The 19,195-nt window shown below is 37.8% G+C and overlaps 3 protein-coding genes across 3 annotated transcripts in view; 1 reads left to right on the top strand and 2 right to left on the bottom strand.

Annotated features, from left to right (window-relative positions):
* The window catches only part of LOC129718488 (uncharacterized protein K02A2.6-like), a 333,122-nt gene that overhangs the window by 175,002 nt on the left and 138,925 nt on the right, over nt 1–19,195 (top strand). The gene's annotated exons all lie outside the window — the stretch shown is intronic.
* On the bottom strand, nt 431–2,026 carry LOC129718492 (rRNA methyltransferase 3, mitochondrial). Its single transcript, XM_055669316.1, has 3 exons — nt 1,262–2,026; nt 768–1,200; nt 431–714 (listed from the first exon to the last, which is right to left on the bottom strand). Exons 1-3 carry the CDS (start codon nt 1,911–1,913, stop codon nt 567–569), a joined length of 1,233 nt encoding a protein of 410 aa, XP_055525291.1. The 5' UTR covers nt 1,914–2,026; the 3' UTR covers nt 431–566.
* LOC129717787 (protein arginine N-methyltransferase 1-like) overlaps nt 18,727–19,195 on the bottom strand; it is a 4,013-nt gene continuing 3,544 nt past the window's right edge. Inside the window, exon 2 of the mRNA XM_055667954.1 lies at nt 18,727–19,195. This exon is cut by the window's right edge and continues 899 nt beyond it. The gene's annotated coding sequence lies outside the window, so the exon portion shown is untranslated.

The following is a 19,195-nucleotide window of genomic DNA, read 5'->3' as shown; positions in this document are numbered from 1 at the left end:
ATGAAGCGACAACAAGTAAACGAAATCGAAATGAAAAAGTCCTTTTGAAATGTTTCTAGATATTCAACAATTTTCATTTTCGAATGCATTTAAAATCCCCCCGCGAGATTTGTCACTTCAATGTCAAATATGACTTTGACTTCAGATTTGACGGATTGCGGTCCGATAACTGCAAAGTTGTTGCAGTTATCGGTCTTGCAGTTAAAAAGCGTTGCAGTTAAAAGACATGCAGTTATCGAACAGCGTCTGTATCATTATTAGAGATAGTTTGCAGACGTTTTCCAGTTAGGAAGATCGACAGGTAATTGGTGGGTGTCCACCTGGCTCTCCGTAGTATGTGCTACGGAGAGGGCCGGAAGTTTTGATGAGCTTTCCCCCCCAGAAAAAACTGAATTCTGTGAGCTTATAAAAAATTTACATTTATGCAAGTTGAAAGAATATATAAATATTGATATGCATAATGGTGATGAGTTTTATTTTTGTATGTTTTCAAATTTGGCTCTTGGTAATTAGAATTGACTTTACTCCTTAACTGACAATATTTGTTTTGCGTTTTGAATCATGCATCAACTTGTTAATTGTCTACGAATTTCACAAAGTATTACTGAAATCGCAGAGGCTACATTCAGGCTTTCAATGCCGTTTGCTAAAGGTATATGGATGGAAAGATTGTTGTGAAAATTCCCCGTATTGTTAGTGAGTTTTTGAGCAAATCTGAAATGAAAAAACAGTTTATAGGAATGACCAAGATCAAATAAAATGTTCACCTTCGTAAATCGCTACTAACACCATGTGTTTCTCCTCCAACAACTAGAACTATGTGCTCCATTATGCAATAATTGATGAGATCGTATCTTCTAACGACAAGTTCATCGCCTCGTCCATCTCGAGCGTTGTCAGCTATTAGAAAATGAGAATTTGGAGGAACATGCTTCACTATATCAGTCATCGCTATTGGTCCACTGATCTGAGTTCGGAAGTGTGCCCCAGCACTCCCTCTCAAACACTTTGGTTCCCATGGATGAGTGCACCCCTTAAGCAACACTATGTTGTATACTGGTATGGCCCCGCAACTTCTTATTATGCTTCCTAAGTTATTAGGTTCACGAATGTTTTCACAAAGAACAGTAATTGGAAGCGATGTTGCAGTTTTATTTTTACTGATTAAATCATTCATATTCTTTGGTTTGTAGAATATACCTGAATATTTAAAAGTAGTTAGTAGTTAAGGAAAACCGAAACACATATTTAATTATCATACCTATGATTCCAGGGCAGGTAACCAAATTCGACCATTGTTGCAGTATGTGACTATTTAATTGAATAAGTTTAACTGTTTTGCTGAGGTTGTCGAAACAATCTAGCTGATTGGCTTCTTTAAATAACAAACATTCAAGAATTAGTCCCGCATTCAACGCATCTAGAATTAGACGACTGCCTTCTACTACCAATTTCTGGTCAAGTTGCCGTTTCTTGCGTGATGTAATTAGCTGCTTGAGATATCCAAACATTGGACTGTTCTTTGACAACTTTAAGTATTCTAGCATTCGACCGTGATCATACATTTGTGCTGTCCTTTTAGAAGTAGGATTCAAAATAGTAAGAGTTTCAACATGAGTTTTTCTCATGAAACGATTGATTTTATTACTTGGACTAGTATCTGATTGGTTTGGTATGACAGATACATTATCATTTTCAGATTTACTTGTATTATACAAATACATATTCTTACACTGTTGATAACTTGCGTGTTCCAGTGCTCGTGGTTCAATGTTTAACGCGTGTTTCATCACTCCATCAATTCCAAGTATATGAGTCAAATTTGATTGCTGCAACAAATATTTAACTACTGCGATTCGCTTCAATCTTTCAGCATTCACTAGCACCGAGCATAAAACATATCGCAGCTGCATATTTCTAAAACTATTCGTGAATACGAAGGTGCTATTTGTTTGGTTTTTGCATGAGAAAAAGAAGGATTGCTTTTGTCATCACGGTCATCAGCATGAGAGTTTGCCTAGGGAACATTCATAAATGACGTAGCATTTGAGGGGAGAGGTGAGGGGTTTGCAGTTTTGTGTCGAAATGTGACGAGAGCAGAGCTGCCAGATTTTATTTTGAAAAATCTGTATGCACCCGTAAAAAAATCTGTATTTTTCTGTATTTTGTTCGTGTACCTACAAGTGCTTGGGTTTGGGGTAACGGGGCTTGGAATCCGACCTTAAATCTTGCCTGAAACCGTAAAAAGGTTGGGTAGTATTTCTGAAAGAAAACTCAGGTCTATAAGCGTTAGCATTGGGCGATACGATGGAGAGTATCGATACTTCAGTATCGATACCCGAAGAACCAAAAGTATCGAGATACTCAAAATGTCGGTCAAAAAGTATCGATACCAGAAGTATCGATACTATAGCTGAGATCATTTTTTGAATTTTTGATAAATACATTTATTCAGGGTGGCCACTTTACCGGAAAAACGGGAAAAGCGGGGAAAAGCCGGGAATTTTAAATCACCGGGAAAAAAATACGGGATAATCGGGAAATTAGGCTTCACGCCGGGAAAATCATCCTCCTTCATGTCTGCCGCTTTATTTGTTCAACAGTTTCTGAGGAAATGTCAACATGAGACCCTGCTTTTTTATGTTGACCTAACTGGCATGATTCTGCCGGATAGGGGAAAGCTGGTTGTTGGTTTCAGTTAAAGTCGACAGCGGCTTCGCAGCAAGATCTGCGTCAAATAAAATCAGTCTTGATCAGGTGGATAAATTTACTGTTCCGTAACATATATTGTCAGATTTTAAAGAAGTCAAAAAGTTATCAGCGTCGCGGGAGGCGTATTGAAACTTCTTGTGAATAGTGTTCGACATCGCATCGGGGAGAATCCGGTTAAAAGTCAAATAGGACCGGAAACTTCGAGTCTCGATTTTATTTCGAACCGGACCGGAACGGAGCTATCCGGTTTGTACTTCCCGATTTTTGGTATGGTTTTAACCACAAGCAGCAAAAAGCAGCAATAAAAATTTTTTCATTCTGTGTTGGACCTTTTGACTACTTGATTTTGTTGGGGAAAGACGCCACCTTGAAGAGCTATTTGTTAAAGATTTCTCAGATTTTTTCTATATCAAAAACAAAAAGTAGCTAAAATATTTTTTTTTACGTAGGACTACGTCTTTGTTTTAACGTTGGACTAACGTCTATATCGAAGTTAGGCACCTGAATTTGAAAATCTAGTAATTCAACCGGGGAAAACCAGGGAAAAGTGGTCAGGTTTTGAGCGCTTATATATCAGTCATTTCTTTTCAGAATTTCGAGGTTTTGGCATCAACCGATCAGAAATTCTTTTACGGTTGAATTTATGTAACAAAAATAACCTATTGTTCGAGATACACTATTGAAAAATTGATAAATCACATCGATTGTCTAAATCATACCGAGCAACCAATCACCACCTCTCTTCACAAGCACAGTCGACGGATACAACCGATCTGACTTTGTAAACAGTCTCACAGCTTTCAACACCGTTTTAAAATGCTTCTTTTATCATTACCACTGAACAGATTCTAAACACCAATGGCTTGATTGATAGGGGAAATATTGCGCAAGATTGTCATATAATAATTTAAATATGTTTTCGATACTAAACTAGTTAAAAGTTGTGTTAAAAGTCGTGCACATTCAACCAATCACAAGCTCGCTTCTTGTTTGCTCGCGGATGGATTTTTGCTTTGGGCTATATAATAACCTGCGTCGTCTCATAGTAGTCACCAGTTAACAAGTGAAAAGCCACCAGGCCGGTCTTGTATAATCAGCAGCGGTGGCTGATTCCAGCGGCCAAACTGAGCTGCAGCAGAACCAGAGCGGGGGTATCAGGCAGCAGCGGCGGAGGTAGTGGGAAGCTGCATTTCTTCATTCAGTTCGGTTCTCCCTCGATCTGAGTTGGACCCCACCAGCGGTAATCCAATTCAGATATCGTTGGATGAAAACAGCCAGAAACTGCACGAGCCAGCACCGCCACTAGGAAAGCTACCGCCATTTAGTGTGTGTGCGGTGTGCACATATAGCGTATGTGCATCTGTATTGCTATGACATTTGCGATGATAGGGATGGCGCTGTTGCGTGTGTATGGCTAGCTATAGCGTGTGTAAGACACTAGCATGTGTAGCATATTATGGCTATTGCGTGTATATCTTCAGCGTGTGTACGGATAGTTATAGCTTGTGTGTGGATAGCTGCTGCGTGTGTAATGATTAGTTATAGCGTATGTATGGATAGTAATAGCACATGGTTGGATAGCTTATGCGTGTGTATAGATAGTTGTATCGGATGTATGGAAAGGAATAGCGTGTGTATGGATAGCTATAGCTACAGCGTGTGTATGAATAGTTTTAACGCGTGTTTAGATAGTTATAGCATGTGTGTGAATAACTATAGCGGGTGTTTATCGAAGATTATTATTGTCATTGAAAATATTAAAACGTCTTAACAAACACAGTTGTGAATTTGATTTTACAGCAGCGATTTTAACTTCTTCAGCCAGTCATTATTCATCGAGGAAAAATTACTACCTATGAATGATCAACACTTATTTACTAGAAATTTGATTTAGATCAAAACGGGTTCTTTTGAGTATCATAAGTTAGTGGTAAAAAGAGTTGCAAGTTTTCTCAATGAGCATTCATTAAATTTCCGTTTTTGTTTCTCGGTGCGCGGTTTTGATTTTGTTTCTCGCACACAGAGAAAGAAACAAACTTGTCGCTATCGTGAAAAATAACAAAACAATTAGAAATGCTCTAAATCACAACTGAAGAAGTTAAGATATTTTCCTGTCACTCGCCCAAACCTTGATAACAACTACCGAAAAACGTGTGATTGAGCTCTTGCTATATTGAGTTATTGAACCAAACGTTTTTTTTTTTTCAAATACATGAAGTTATATGCTGGGCTGGAACTAACCTAGCATGAGTTTTATCGATTAAATGTCAAACAATTTTCAAATTTAAAATTTTCGGTTGAATCGTTCTGGGCTCCAATTTCAGATAGTTTCGTAAAGTTTGCTTTTTGCTTAGATAGGAAAATTTTACCAATTCGCTCAATTAAATGATTGTCTTGGTAGTGCAGCAAACAAAGGGTTGATTCGAATATGTATGAAATGACAGCGATTAAATAAAAGATATCCATTCTTTTAGTATATATTATTATTTATAAAGTTTTAACGTCTCAGCATCCAGAAATGCACTGTAAGATAAAATTGCAGCAAATACTAGAGTTGCAATTCTCTCTATTATTTGTTTTAATGGAATATAAGAATACCGTAGTCCAACGTCATGCGGTCGTGTCTTGAATACCACCCTCCTACTTTTCTATACTAGATTACACTTTGTGAAAATGAAAATGAAACTGGCAAATGTTGCGTCAGATTTCAAACGGTTATAGCAAGCGAACGACTCAATGCATCTTAGTCATTTATATGTCGGTGGATAGATAAAATGTGTAACAATTTTTTGATATTATGTTCAACATTGTTTCTTTACTGCTTAATGGTGGAAAAAGGTGAAAAGTTCCAAGGTCAAGCTTTCCCATACATTTCCCTTGTTCTTGGCTTGCTTCCCAAGCACAGATAACAATAAATGGACGAAATAAATTCCACTGCCTACATATTTTGACTCAACAAAGTGTTTTGGTTTGTTTGTCTTTGTCTAAGCTGCGTGGCCACGCCTTAATGGTAAAAATCTACGCTGAACTCGATACAAAAGACGGCGTGTGGAAAATTCAGCTTCAGTTTAGTTTGTTCCACAATAGCGAGTGCGGTGCAGCTGTTGAGCTTTGCGACATTGAGAAACGAGAGCTGCATACGAGTCAACTTCCAGGCACCGCGGAGCATGTTACCTGTATTCTGCACACGGCAGCAACAGTTACCATCGTACGCTGCAGGATATTTCGCTGGCACAGCTGCTGGAGGGCACAGCGGAGAGCAAATTTTATACGCGGCCAACAAAATAATCGATGCTACCGGTGGTGGTGTGATTATCAGCATTCTGTAGCATACATTTCGAGCTGAAGATTATCGAATCGGTTCTTCTTAGAACTATAAATGCTTGAAGATAGAGTTATGAGAATTTTCACAACTACTACTAGTGTGAAATGTTCATCTATTTCTAAATAATCATTTTTAGAATAACGACCAGGACGCACCAAAGATAAACGGTAGTGTTACCTATGAATAGTTTGTCACAAGATATAACCCTCATTTCAAGAATTTTCACTGCTAAATTGAGTGATTTTCCGGTTTAACTGTTTGTTTGTGTTCACTCGAACACCGTTATCAGTCAAATATCAGCAACGAAAATTAGTTAATCTAAGAACCAGAGTGATTTTCGCATCGGGAAAGCAAAAACTTTCTTTTGATGCTTATGAAAATCACTCAGTAGTATTGAAGATGTATTGGTTTGTTTCTCTTTCTTTCTATAAGCTACGTAGCCACGCCTTAATGGTAAAATCTACGCTGAACTCGATACAAAAGACTGCGTGTGGAAAAATTAGCTTCAGTTAAGTTTGTTCCACAATAGCGAGAGCGGTGCAGCTGTTAAAGCTTTGCGACATTGAGAAACGAGAGCTGCATACGAGTCAACTTCCAGGCACCGCGGAGCATGTTACCTTTATTTTGCATACGGCAGCAACAATAACCATCGTACGCTGCAGGATATTTTGCTGGCACAGTTGCTGGAGGGCACAGCGGAGAGCAAATTTTATACGCGGTCAACTAAATAATCGATGCTACCGGTGGTGGTGTGATCATCAGCATTCTGTAGCTACATTTCGAGCTGAAGATTATGAAATCGGTTCGATTCAGAACTATAAGATGATGAAGATAAGAGTTATGAGAATTTTCACAACTACTACTAGTGTAAAATGTTCATCTATTTCTAAATAATCATTTTTACAATAACGACCAGGACGCACCAAAGATAAACGGTAGTGTTACCTATGAATAGTTTGTCACAAGATATAACCCTCATTTCAGGAATTTTCACTGCTAAATTGAGTGATTTTCCGGTTTAATTGTTTGTTTGTGTTCACTCGAACACCGTTATCAGTCAAATATCAGCAACGAAAATTAGTTAATCTAAGAACCAGAGTGATTTTCGCATCGGGAAAGCAAAAACTTTCTTTTGATGCTTATGAAAATCACTCAGTAGTATTGAAGATGTATTGGTTTGTTTCTCTTTCTTTCTATAAGCTACGTAGCCACGCCTTAATGATGAAATCTACGCTGAACTCGATACAAAAGACTGCGTGTGGAAAAATTAGCTTCAGTTTAGTTTGTTCCACAATAGCGAGTGCGGTGCAGCTGTTAAAGCTTTGCGACATTGAGAAACGAGAGCTGCATATGAGTCAACTTCCAGGCACCGCGGAGCATGTTACCTTTATTTTGCATACGGCAGCAACAATAACCATCGTACGCTGCAGGATATTTTGCTGGCACAGTTGCTGGAGGGCACAGCGGAGAGCAAATTTTATACGCGGCCAACTAAATAATCGATGCTACCGGTGGTGGTGTGATCATCAGCATTCTGTAGCTACATTCCGAGCTGAAGATTATGAAATCGGTTCTTTTCAGAACTATTAGATGATGAAGATAAGAGTTATGAGAATTTTCACAACTACTACTAGTGTGAAATGTTCATCTATTTCTAAATAATCATTTTTACAATAACGACCAGGACGCACCAAAGATAAACGGTAGTGTTACCTATGAATAGTTTGTCACAAGATATAACCCTCATTTCAAGAATTTTCACTGCTAAATTGAGTGATTTTCCGGTTTAATTGTTTGTTTGTGTTCACTCGAACACCGTTATCAGTCAAATATCAACAACGAAAATTAGTTAATCTAAGAACCAGAGTGATTTTCGCATCGGGAAAGCAAAAACTTTCTTTTGATGCTTATGAAAAGCACTCAGTAGTATTGAAGATGTGTTGGTTTGTTTCTCTTTCTTTCTATAAGCTACGTGGCCACGCCTTAATGGTAAAAATCTACGCTGAACTCGATACAAAAGACTGCGTGTAGAAAATTCAGCTTCAGTTTAGTTTGTTACACAAAGGCGAGAGCAGTGCAGCTGTCAAAGGTACGCGACATTGAGAAACGAGAGCTGCATACGAGTCAACTTCCAGGCACTGCGGAACTATGTTACACCTTTATTTTGCATACGGCAGCAACACTTACCATCGTTCGATGCAGGATATTTTGCTAGCACAGCTACTGGAGGGCACAGCGGAGAGCAAATTTTATGCGCGGCCAACAAAATATTCATGGTGCGATTATCAGCGTTCTGTAGCACGAATTTCTAACTGAATATTATGGAATCGGTTCTTTTCAGAACTATAGATGCTTGAAGATAAGAGTTATGAGAATTTTCGCAACTACTACTAGTGTAAAATTTTCATGTATTCGTGCATTGTTAGTTTTAAAATAACGACTATCAAAAACAAACGGTAGTGTTACCTATGAACAGTTTAGCGCAGCATATAATAATATTTAGTTAGCATATATTATATATTTAGTCCTACGTCACCATTTCATACAACCCCTAGGGTTGTATACCTTGTGGTATTTTCAAATTGTTTATTCAGAGTGTCAGTTGAATTTATTTTACGGACCATGAGAAAATTTCTTATACATTACATTGACCCCAGCTCGAAAATTTTAAAGTCCCAGGATCGAAGTTTTTCGAAAAAAAAAATTGTTTTGAAATAACAGATCTCAACGTTTCATGCATTTTGCAAAATGCATCTAGACAGTTTCATGTGCATTTTTTTCATTGGTCACTCTGAGGCTCTTCTTCCCAAAGTCCGCTTGAAGTTTTGCCTGAGGACATTTCTAGAGACATTCTAGAAGACAAAAACTCTATGCCCCAACTCTTGAATTTATCCCACGCATTTCATTGGCATCCTGATACAGAAGCACTGCAAGCTCGAGAGAAGGTTGACAGAGAAAGATGCAGAAGGAAGCAAAAAAGCGCGAGAAGGCAAAGATTGTCAACGATTTGGAGATAAAGAGGGCGAAAATTGTGCAGCAGATCACCATGAAGGTACTTGCTAAAGTCGACAAACAGCTAAACACGATGAAGGAGGAATGTTTTTCATAGTTTTGTAACACTATTTTTGCAAGGCACAAATAAGCATGTGAAAATTGATTTTTTTCTCATATGTTTTAAAAATAAAACACCGGGAAATTTCACTAAATATCATCGGGAAAACCGGGAAAAAACCGGGAAATTGAAAATTGATATTGAGTGGCCACCCTGAATTTACTGAAAACCAGTATTCGATTCAGTGATTCGCGAAAATACAGCAAAACTATTTGCTGAACAGAAAGCAGTAAATGAATGGTTGCTGGAATCCAGCAAAAGAATTGATATGTCAAAAAATTTACGTCAAGCTGTCATTAGTAAAACGCGCCAAATCGCTGTGCAGCTGGTACGGGATCATCGCTAAGCTCCTGATAGCGAATATGGGACCATAGCTAAGTCCTTGTTGGGCTAGATGAACTTAAAAGTTGAAATGATAATCATACATCTCTAGTTCAACAGTAATTTGCCTATGATCCGATGGGCGGATGGAATCTGGTGCCTGACGAAAACATGGTTCCCTTGAATTAACTGGTTAACCAGCAAATTGATTTATGCTTTGCTGAATGAACAGCAAATTGTCATAGCTGACAACCAGCAAGTTGTATTATGTTTTACCGAACATGCAGCAAACGACCTGTCACTTTTATGTAATTGAGCATTACTGAATAATTAGCAAATTTCATTTTGCTGAACAGATTGCTGGAAGCACAGCACACCAAAAATCAGCAAAATTTTAGTGGTTTCCAGCAATGAAAATTTGATGTGCCGACTTTTTGTTGTTTTTCCGGTATCTATCCGCATTCTCTAGAGCAGCATGAATCAAATGACTTCACAAACAAATACATACAGGTAATGCAGAAATTCTGAGCTTTAGCAAACAAATGAATTAAACATCTTATATCTTCAAGATTTGTATTCACTGGCCCAATGGGCTGTGAAGCTCCCGTCTTATTTGTATAAATTATTGACACACTTCCATATTAATTGATGAGGAAGTTGATGACATAAAAAAGTTAGATATGTCAGCGAAAATAAGATAGTGAAGTCTACCGCTGATCGATCTGAACAGTGTAACCAGAAAACTTATATTTGTTTTTAAAATACAGTCAAATTTCACTCGTTGGGCTATGTTTAGTTGGGCTACGTTTTAGTTGGGCTCCCGCTCGTTGGGTTATAGCCCAACTAAATCGAAGCCAAACATCATTTCTGATAACGTTGAATTTCGTTTGAGGGGTTTGTGGATGCATTTTAACGCAGAAAGTAGAATGAATTGAAATAAAAACAAATGAAGCTTAGTATAAATGTGAACAAACAATATTTTAATCAATTGTCAGAAAACAATATAAGTTTTGTGCCTTAATAATGCAACGTAGAGCTATGCCTATTCTTGAAAGTATATGAGAACACGTTATTATTGAGCACTCCTTTTTGGCTTTAAATGTGTGGCTTAAGTAAAACAAATTTCGAATTTGGCCCTATGCTGCGTTTGGCTCAGATTTTGACAGTTCGTTTGGCTCACAACATTCTCTCTATCTATTTCTCCATCTAAAGCCTGTAGTACACTCTTTGTCTAATGGTCAAATTTTTGACCTTCTGACATAATGGTCAAATTTATTTGACATCATGGTTGTTGTTTGCCCGTGTTTGCCTCATGTTAAAATTGGAGAGTGACAAATAATTATCTACGACCAAATTTTTATCTGTCAAAAAGTGCCAAATATTTGACGCTTGGTCAAAGAGTGTAATACAGGCTTAAGTTTTGCTAGTGCAAATAGACTTGTGCGATACTTATACTGACAGTGGCAGCTTTTCAGTGGTTCCAGCTCGTATCAACTAGCTGGCATCTCCATCCGATTTGCTTTGCTTTATCGCAGCCAACATCGCAGCGGTTCTACGATGTGTGGGCTCCACTGACGCTGACAGACAGCATAACATAGCGTATCAAAAGTGGCGGTGATCTCGTGTACACATTGAGATGTTAGCCCTTGTAACATGTCAGCTAGCTGGTCCGTATGCATAAAAGAATATCGATACAAATATCGCGTTTTTCAGTATCGATACGGTCGAGTATCGGACGCTTGTGTATCGATCCAAAAAATCGAAATATCGTCTCAAAAGTATCGATATTTCCGATACCGATACAATATCGCCCATTGCTAATAAGCGTGTTTTTTTCCTATGAAAGCAATCGAATCAGGTATTTTTGTTCCAAAGCTTTCCCGCTTAGCCAAATGTTGGATGTCCAGAAGAAATAAGAAAGGCAATTTCTCGCTGAGTCAATGCCGGACGCCCAGCAGAAGTCGAACAGAAGTAATAAAATGGCAAAAGAAGAGCGTTGGTTGTCGTCAACGCAAATACAATATAAATACAATCAGCCGCAAATATTCCACGTTGGGCGAAGAAACAGATTTTAAAGCCTGCTCGCACCAATACGAATTCCCATTTCTAACTGTTAGACTGCTTGTGAAAACCGAGAAATCAATGCAAAAATATTGCTTTCTTTTTCTCTCACAAAAACAATCCACGAGACAGTTACGATCAACTGATTTCCGTTTTTTTTTTTCAACTTTTTCAACAGCCTCAGGTCCCAAGTAACAAAACTGGTTTAATCAAAGTTTTATAGCACTGTTTTGGCTGTATTAAGCGCTATAAAGCTTTGATAAAACCGAAATTGTTACTAGGGGTATGTTTGAGAGATCGCAACGTGAATGCAATCCGGATCGAGAAGCGTTAAAAACAAACGTTGTCCGATCAGTTGCTCTAAAATTGCAATGGCAATCCTTTAAACAATAATATAATATTACTTCAGATTATTTTTTTCCGACATTAAAAGATTCTGTATTCGGTCGGTGGGGTTTTGCAAATTGAAAAACAACAATAACAAACGTACAAGCAGTGAAACGCCACCCGTTGATTGCCTTATGCGAATCGGCCAGTTTGGCCGCCATTTGGGAAATGCATTCGAACAAATGAAAACTGATGCTCGGATCTGTTCGGATGAAATGTCGCCGACCTACCAGTTCTTTCATTCGAACACTTTGAAATTCTGTACAAATCTGTATTAAAAGTCAATATTCTGTATTTATTCTGTATTATTTCTGTAACGTGGTCAAAAATTCTATATAATACAGAAAAATCTGTATACTTGGCAGCCCTGGACGAGAGGGAGGGTGGGGGTTCAAGCCAAGCTACGTAGCAAACATGAAACTAAGAAAAAATACTACAAGGTATACAGCCCTAGGGTTGTATGAAATGGTGACGTGGGACTAAACACTGTAATTAGGGGATTTTTTGTTACAAAATATCTAGCTTTTTACGCACCATAATGGCGGGTGCTACAATACGCGTTCGTAATTTGTGAACCTCTCTGCTTATGTCAGATTCACGATTTCTGCAGTTTTGGCAACATTAATGTTGCCAGATTAATTGTTTCTCTTGCGAAACACATGAAGAGTCAAACTGACGTAAGCAGAGTTGTCAAAAGGGTAGGTAACATATTACGAATTTTTCATTAGAGCGTCCGCCATTATGGTGCGTAAAAAGCTGGATACAGAGCCTGCAGACAGAATCAAGGAGTTTGCTCAGCGAATGTACGTATTTTTATTTTCAGCCCCCCCGCGAAATCAATTTTTTTAAATATATTCAATAACACTCGAAAAAATATCGTATATATTTGGCGATGTTAGTATAAGCCTGCAGTATTCTTTTGTGCAAAAAACATGTATTTAACAAGGCACAAGCATATCATCCGAATTAACTCTATATCCTCGAAAACCAAATCCAACAATACATACGTTATTTAAATAAATGGTTTTGTCTTATTTAACTCTGATTGAATCAAATCTACGGTATGGTTCTTACTTTCAAATAATATAGAAGTCCTTACGAAGGTTAATTAATTGGCAAACATAAGAAGATATGTCTAACAAAATTATTAACAAGTTCCAGCAAAAAACCATAACAATCAACAATTCCATTTTTGTTTTTTGCTTGACAATTTTTTTCATTTACCTACTCTTCTATAAATGTGTTTATGTGGAATTTACTCTTTCGATACTATCCGGTCAGGATTATTTAGTGAATATCGAAGATAAAATTGAATAAATATCCGTTGCAAAATTTACAATTCTTGTTGAATAGTTAATGGTAATCATATTTATGAGATAAATTTACAATCACCATCAACAGCAGCATGGCAGTTTTTCCTCGATTGCACACGAAAAGAAATGTACGCACAAAAGTTTACCAGTGCAATATGAATAGTACCGCTGCAGTACGAATAGAAGTGTACCGCTGAAATGTACGAATAGAAGAGTACCGCTGCAATCATAGACGACGAGAGACCTGCGGTCAGTGTTATGAAAATTACTGCAATACAATGACAGCAAATTTTTAACTGATCCGGCTCTCATTGTATTGCACAGCTCTCTCTGTTTCCCATACGTTCGGTAAACAGTCCGACAGCAACTGACGACAGCACATCCAAATCCGAGCGACAGCACATTCCGACATCCAAATCCGAGCGGGATGTCAGGTTATTATGATACACGACAGTAAGGCCGATGAAAGAATGAAAGAGAGATGGTGCGAAGCACGTTCTTTCTTACGTGGGGAATAATATCAACAATGGAAACGGTTTGCTTTGTATTCAATATGCCACCGGCCTGTGAAAAAGGAGAAACGAAAAAATGCGAGTCGATGACAGCCGCAGCCGATCAGCAGACTGTCACACTGAGCAAACTATGCTGTCATGTCCGAAAGAACAAAATACATGCGCAAGAATGAACTGTCGTACGCAACACAAGACAGTTTCTTTGCCTTGTCAAGTTGTAGGTGTATGTGAGCTCTCATGAACAGCTCATGCATGAGGCTGTTAGAGTGAAAAGAGAGAAAAGTCGTCAGTATAATGTCGCTCTCCAGTCATTCTCCTAAGCTTGCCTGCGGTTCTTTACTCCACTGGTACTGTTGCTTTTATCGGTATGTTTTCTTTCAAGACATCAGTTTTTATCAGGTTCTAAAAGCAGGATTAGAATTTGTACAAGAATGGGGATTGTTTCGAACTTTTTGGAAAACTTTTACCTTCGAGACATCATATTAGTCTAAGCTCATGGAAGCAAAAATAAATTGACCTATTGGGACGGGGAGACTCTGTCAATTTTTATTTCGATATTGATACAGAGAATATCACGGGGAACGGATGGTGTCCATTCACGTCGTCTGTCTAGGGATGCTCGCATGTAATTGGTTCATTTTTCGCGTAAGTTTCCCTGTAATTTATTAATTTTCACCGTTGAGCAGTGAAGTAATAATGATAACTAGCATTTTAAAAAATTGTTACACATTTTATCTATCCAACAACATATTGGTTATTGTTATCCATCATGTGGTTATGCTGTTATTATCGTTTGAAATCTGACGCAACATTTGCCAGTTTCATTTCCAATTTTACAGAATGCATCCCAGTATACTAAACAAAGACGTAGTCCCACGTCAAAATTGTATTTTTTCTAATTATTCTTTTTTATCGCTGTTTTGTCTGCTTAGGGTCATTTTTATTCCTTCCTTGTCTTTTCTTGTTCAATAATGACTCAAGGTATGTTTTGGATAATAAAATTTGCAAAAAAAATTATTGGGGGGGGGGGGGGGTTGTTATAAAGCTACGTAATTATCTAGAGGGGGTCCTGACTTTGTGACGAAATGCTACGATGGGGGAGGAGGGGGTCAAAAAAACCTAAAAAAAGCTACGTCATTTATGGATGTTCCCCTCGGTGCGAACAGCCTTCAAAATCTTTTTCAACGCGAATAAACATAAGATTATTAAGTCCCTAGATAAGAAATGTCGCTGGCGTTGCTGGTTTTTTATAGGTTATGTATAGAGTTGATCTGCTGCCAAGCTAGGACAGGACGTGACAAGAGAAACAAAAAATCACCCAAAGTTCTGTCAAAGCGAAAGCCCTCTCTGATTGGTCGATTTTATTAAGCGCACTGTTAAATTTTATTATTATTCGGTACGGTTGGCCGTACAGCGAAAACTATGGATATTTTTTGTTTACACTGTTTTTGCTTACCAAGTGAATGAACAGCTTACGGTTTAAAAATTTTTTGAAACTTTTTCATACACTAGACTGTGTAATGATAAGATTATTTAGTCTTTAGATAAGTAATGTCGCTAGTGTGCCCATTGTATTAGAGGCAAATCATGTTGCACAAAAGATTCCAAGCACTAGAATCGATTTGTCGCGATTCGACTTGAAAACTGCTTTGAGAATCATGATCTAGTAGATCTACCTCTATTTTGAGCCTTGTTATGGGCAAAAACGAGGGAATGTGCTATGAGCTATAACCAGAGGGGATTCACTGCTGTCAAATTTCATATATGTGTGCGTTATCGCAGATCAGCTCTGGTCCATGACGTTTGTTGGTCCGTGACGTTTGTAACTATGAACGATAATGAGGAAAAAATCACTACACAACACATTCATAAAAGTTTTCCGCGGTTTCTCGAGTTTTGATAAAAAAACGTTCCAATTCTATATTTCACATCGATCAATTTCATAACCAAACAGAACAAAAACCAAAACAAACACCATGTTGCCGAATATGTTGGTTACACGATGTTTGACAGATAGATCCCCCCTGGCTATAACATCGAGTACAACATAGAAACGTCAAATCTGATGTTTTGCTCTTTTCTGTCTTCTTGCTTGTTTGCTATAGATACAAAAATCTCGTCGTTCCTTTATTTTCAGGCTCATATATAAATTATAAAGTTTTTTGCTTAGGTTACATAACTTTTTTGGATAATAACCAGATCCACTGTGTCTACTTAAAAAGCGCAAGGGCTAAGCCCCAACCGAAACAGCAAAATAATGAAAACAATCTGACCGACATTGACGTTTTTGTATCAGGTTTGACGTTTTCGTATCTTCGATGTTATACACGCTCACTCTGGGCTACTCAGCGGCTGAGTTGAATTTTAATCATTTTTTTTATTTTAATCATTTTTTCAAACCAAGCAAACCGTTTGAAAAAAGGAGGAAATAAAAATGATTGAAATTAGTTGTTATCGGTAGGTAATTCATAATTTTAAATAATTGACTGCAACTAATGCCAATTTTTCTTTTTCACCAGGACTCGTTGGTTGGATATACGGCAAATAAATTCAAAGATCTCCCGTGTCCCGGCGAACAAAGGTAAATTTCTTGAAATAAAATAAAAAAATTTAAAATAAAATTCATTAAAATGGCAAAATATAATAATATCGAGTCAATAATGATAATTTTTCCGGAATTCCCTCATTGAAGCTTAAAGTACTCATTTTTGAGTCGAAAATGAGTAACTTTTACGCATAATATGGGTAATATTTACTCAATTTTGATAACATTCGGTGGTACTCAGAAATGAGTAAAACAACTTCTACTCAGTTTTGAGTACATACGGTTTTAGCGAAACTGATTAGGTTGTGACTCAGTTTTGGGTTATCTAGAGTGAGCGTGTACTCTGTCAAATGTACAGCGAGGGATAGGAAAAGGTAGGGAACCATTCAAATATTACATAACGCGGAATTTGGCAATTTTCAATACCCACCCACCCCCACGTAACGCAATTTCACATGTTTGACACACGCAAAGTAACGCTTCGCTGAAAGTGCGTGGAAGTGTTATAAAATTCCGAAACTTTGTAAGGATATATAATTGAGTTTCAAAGCTTGTTTGGCGTCGTACACAAATTACGTAACGCATGAAGGGGTGGGGGGGGGGGAAGGGGGTTTAAGTATGCGTTACTTATTGTTACATAGGGGGAGGGGGGGGGGGTTGTTGAGATCGTTACGTAACTGTGATGTTTGCTCAAAACCGCAAATTTGGAGAGGGGGCAGGTTGTCCAGCGTTACGTAATTTTAGGGGGGGGGAGTCATATCGAACGTTACTTATCGTTACGCTAACGCTAAAACGCTAAAAACCTAGATTTCAGACCCCCTCCCCCCCTACGTAACGATAGGGGGGGAGGGGGTCTGAAATCTAGGTTTTTAGCGTTACGTAATTTGTGTACGACGCCTTTATACATTTTTTTTATTTTCAATGCATCACTCATAATACAAGCATAACAAACACATTTTCCGTTCAAATCATTATTTCACGTGGTTCACAACAATTATACTGATTACAATACACATTCTGTACGAAAAGTAACACTCCTGAGTTTATTTTTTTGCACACTTGGAGCCTCGATTTGACGGTTCACTTGGAGGTTTCGACCTCACTCCAATGAGAATAAAAGAGAGGTGAGGAGGAGAGTGAAATTTTCTAGTATTAGTAAATGCTTCAAATGTAAACAACTAGATGAACTCAATTGGAAACCCAAATAACTACGTCACTATTTGGCATCAACTATGGGCAGAGGAGGATGAGCAGAGGGGCGCGTGCAAGTGTTAGTAAGTTTCCTCCTCACCTCTCTTTTATACTCATTGACCTCACTCTTTGCGTATCTGTTCATAACACCGTCTGTAGCTCTGGTATTTTGGAGCGGGTATTTCATTGATTTAACATATATTAACCCAGTCCTGACGGTTGTTACAAGAAAAAATTAAATTTTCTTTAAAAAATCAGTTACTGGTTAAAATAAATCGCAAAGTTTGGTTTTAAACCATAAACAAGCACTTTCTTTGGATGCCATGTCTGTGGTGAACCGTTTCACTCTGGTCGAACGCAATTTCGGTTTTTTCACAGACTTTTTAATATAACACGCCTATAAATTGTTCAAACGATTTCTTTTTTAATGGAACATCAGTTTCTTTTTTAATGGATATCAGTTTGCATGTAATTGCAAAAATGTGAAAACTAGAACGACATTAGTGTCAGAAGGATTACAAGCTGAGGGGCGGAGGGATTCTAACACTGAAAACTTCTCGAAAATCGGGACTCCAGCATACAACGGCTAGTTTGAGAAAAGGACCGTTCCTCGAGGCTAAATCAGGGCCGGATTTAGGTACTGGGGGGCCCGGGGCAGATATTTTCGTGAGGCCCTCTCTTTTCTTAAAAAAGTTAAATTTTGAAATGGCTTAACGCTTCACGAAGATTACGAACAAAAAATAGGTCTCCACTCTGTCTTCACGTCTGGCCCAGGACTAGGGGAGGGCCTTGTGTAGAAAGGCCCGGGGCATTTGCTCCTTCTCAAATCCGGGCCTGGGCTAAATAGAATTCCATTTAACGTTAATGAATAACGGGCCCTTTATTTAGTAGAAGTTTTACAAAAGCTGACAACTTCTTGACGACTTGTTTTACTAGATGTTGTCCCTTGCCCAGCGAAGCGACTTTATTTAGAAACTGAGCTCACCAGCCGCTGACTAACGAACCATTGTCATCTGCTTTGCATCCTACGATGGAAGCGATGGAAGACATGACTCTCTGTAAGCGTTGTACTGTGTAGGGACAGCAGACTTTTATTGTGACAGAAGCCTTATTTCTTGTGCATTAAAGCAGTCATGCCTGTCCTGACGCAATTGGAATACACTAGCGCAAACAAGAATACAAAATAAAGATTAAATAAAATTTTCTTTCCTTCTATTTTGATGTATCAGTCAGTTTCTAGTGAAATGTTTGACTGTTAGCATTTTTTTCTTGGAGTAATTTAAATAATTTCAACTCAAACGGGCGGACATTTCATCACAAATATGAATTTACATCACAATTATGTTTTAGAAGTAATATTTATGCTTGTTCCTTGCTAAACATAGGGATCTTCACGTCGAGCTCATTTAAAAATACTTTGTATATTTTTCATTACTCGTCAATAGAGATGAGTATTTTTTTACGAGTTCGACATGAATACCCATAAGGATTTTATGTTGTTACTATCTTTGATTTTTGTTTTTGAAAGATCTCTTATAAAGGTGAAGCAAACTAGCGCCGTGATGAATAATTACATGTTATTTTTGTGTAAATGTTTGTGATTAATAATTGTCACGCTGGAAGCTCATAAGAAAATAATGTCAAAAATGTTTATGTCATTACTATTGTAGTTTTTTTTTGTTTATTACGTTACAAATTATATTGTACCAATCAAAA

The sequence above is a fragment of the Wyeomyia smithii genome, chromosome 1, assembly GCF_029784165.1.
Source record: "Wyeomyia smithii strain HCP4-BCI-WySm-NY-G18 chromosome 1, ASM2978416v1, whole genome shotgun sequence".
NCBI lineage: Eukaryota > Metazoa > Arthropoda > Insecta > Diptera > Culicidae > Wyeomyia > Wyeomyia smithii.
The sequence above is the reverse complement of the archived record's forward strand: the minus strand, read 5'-3'. Positions and strand labels throughout refer to the sequence as shown.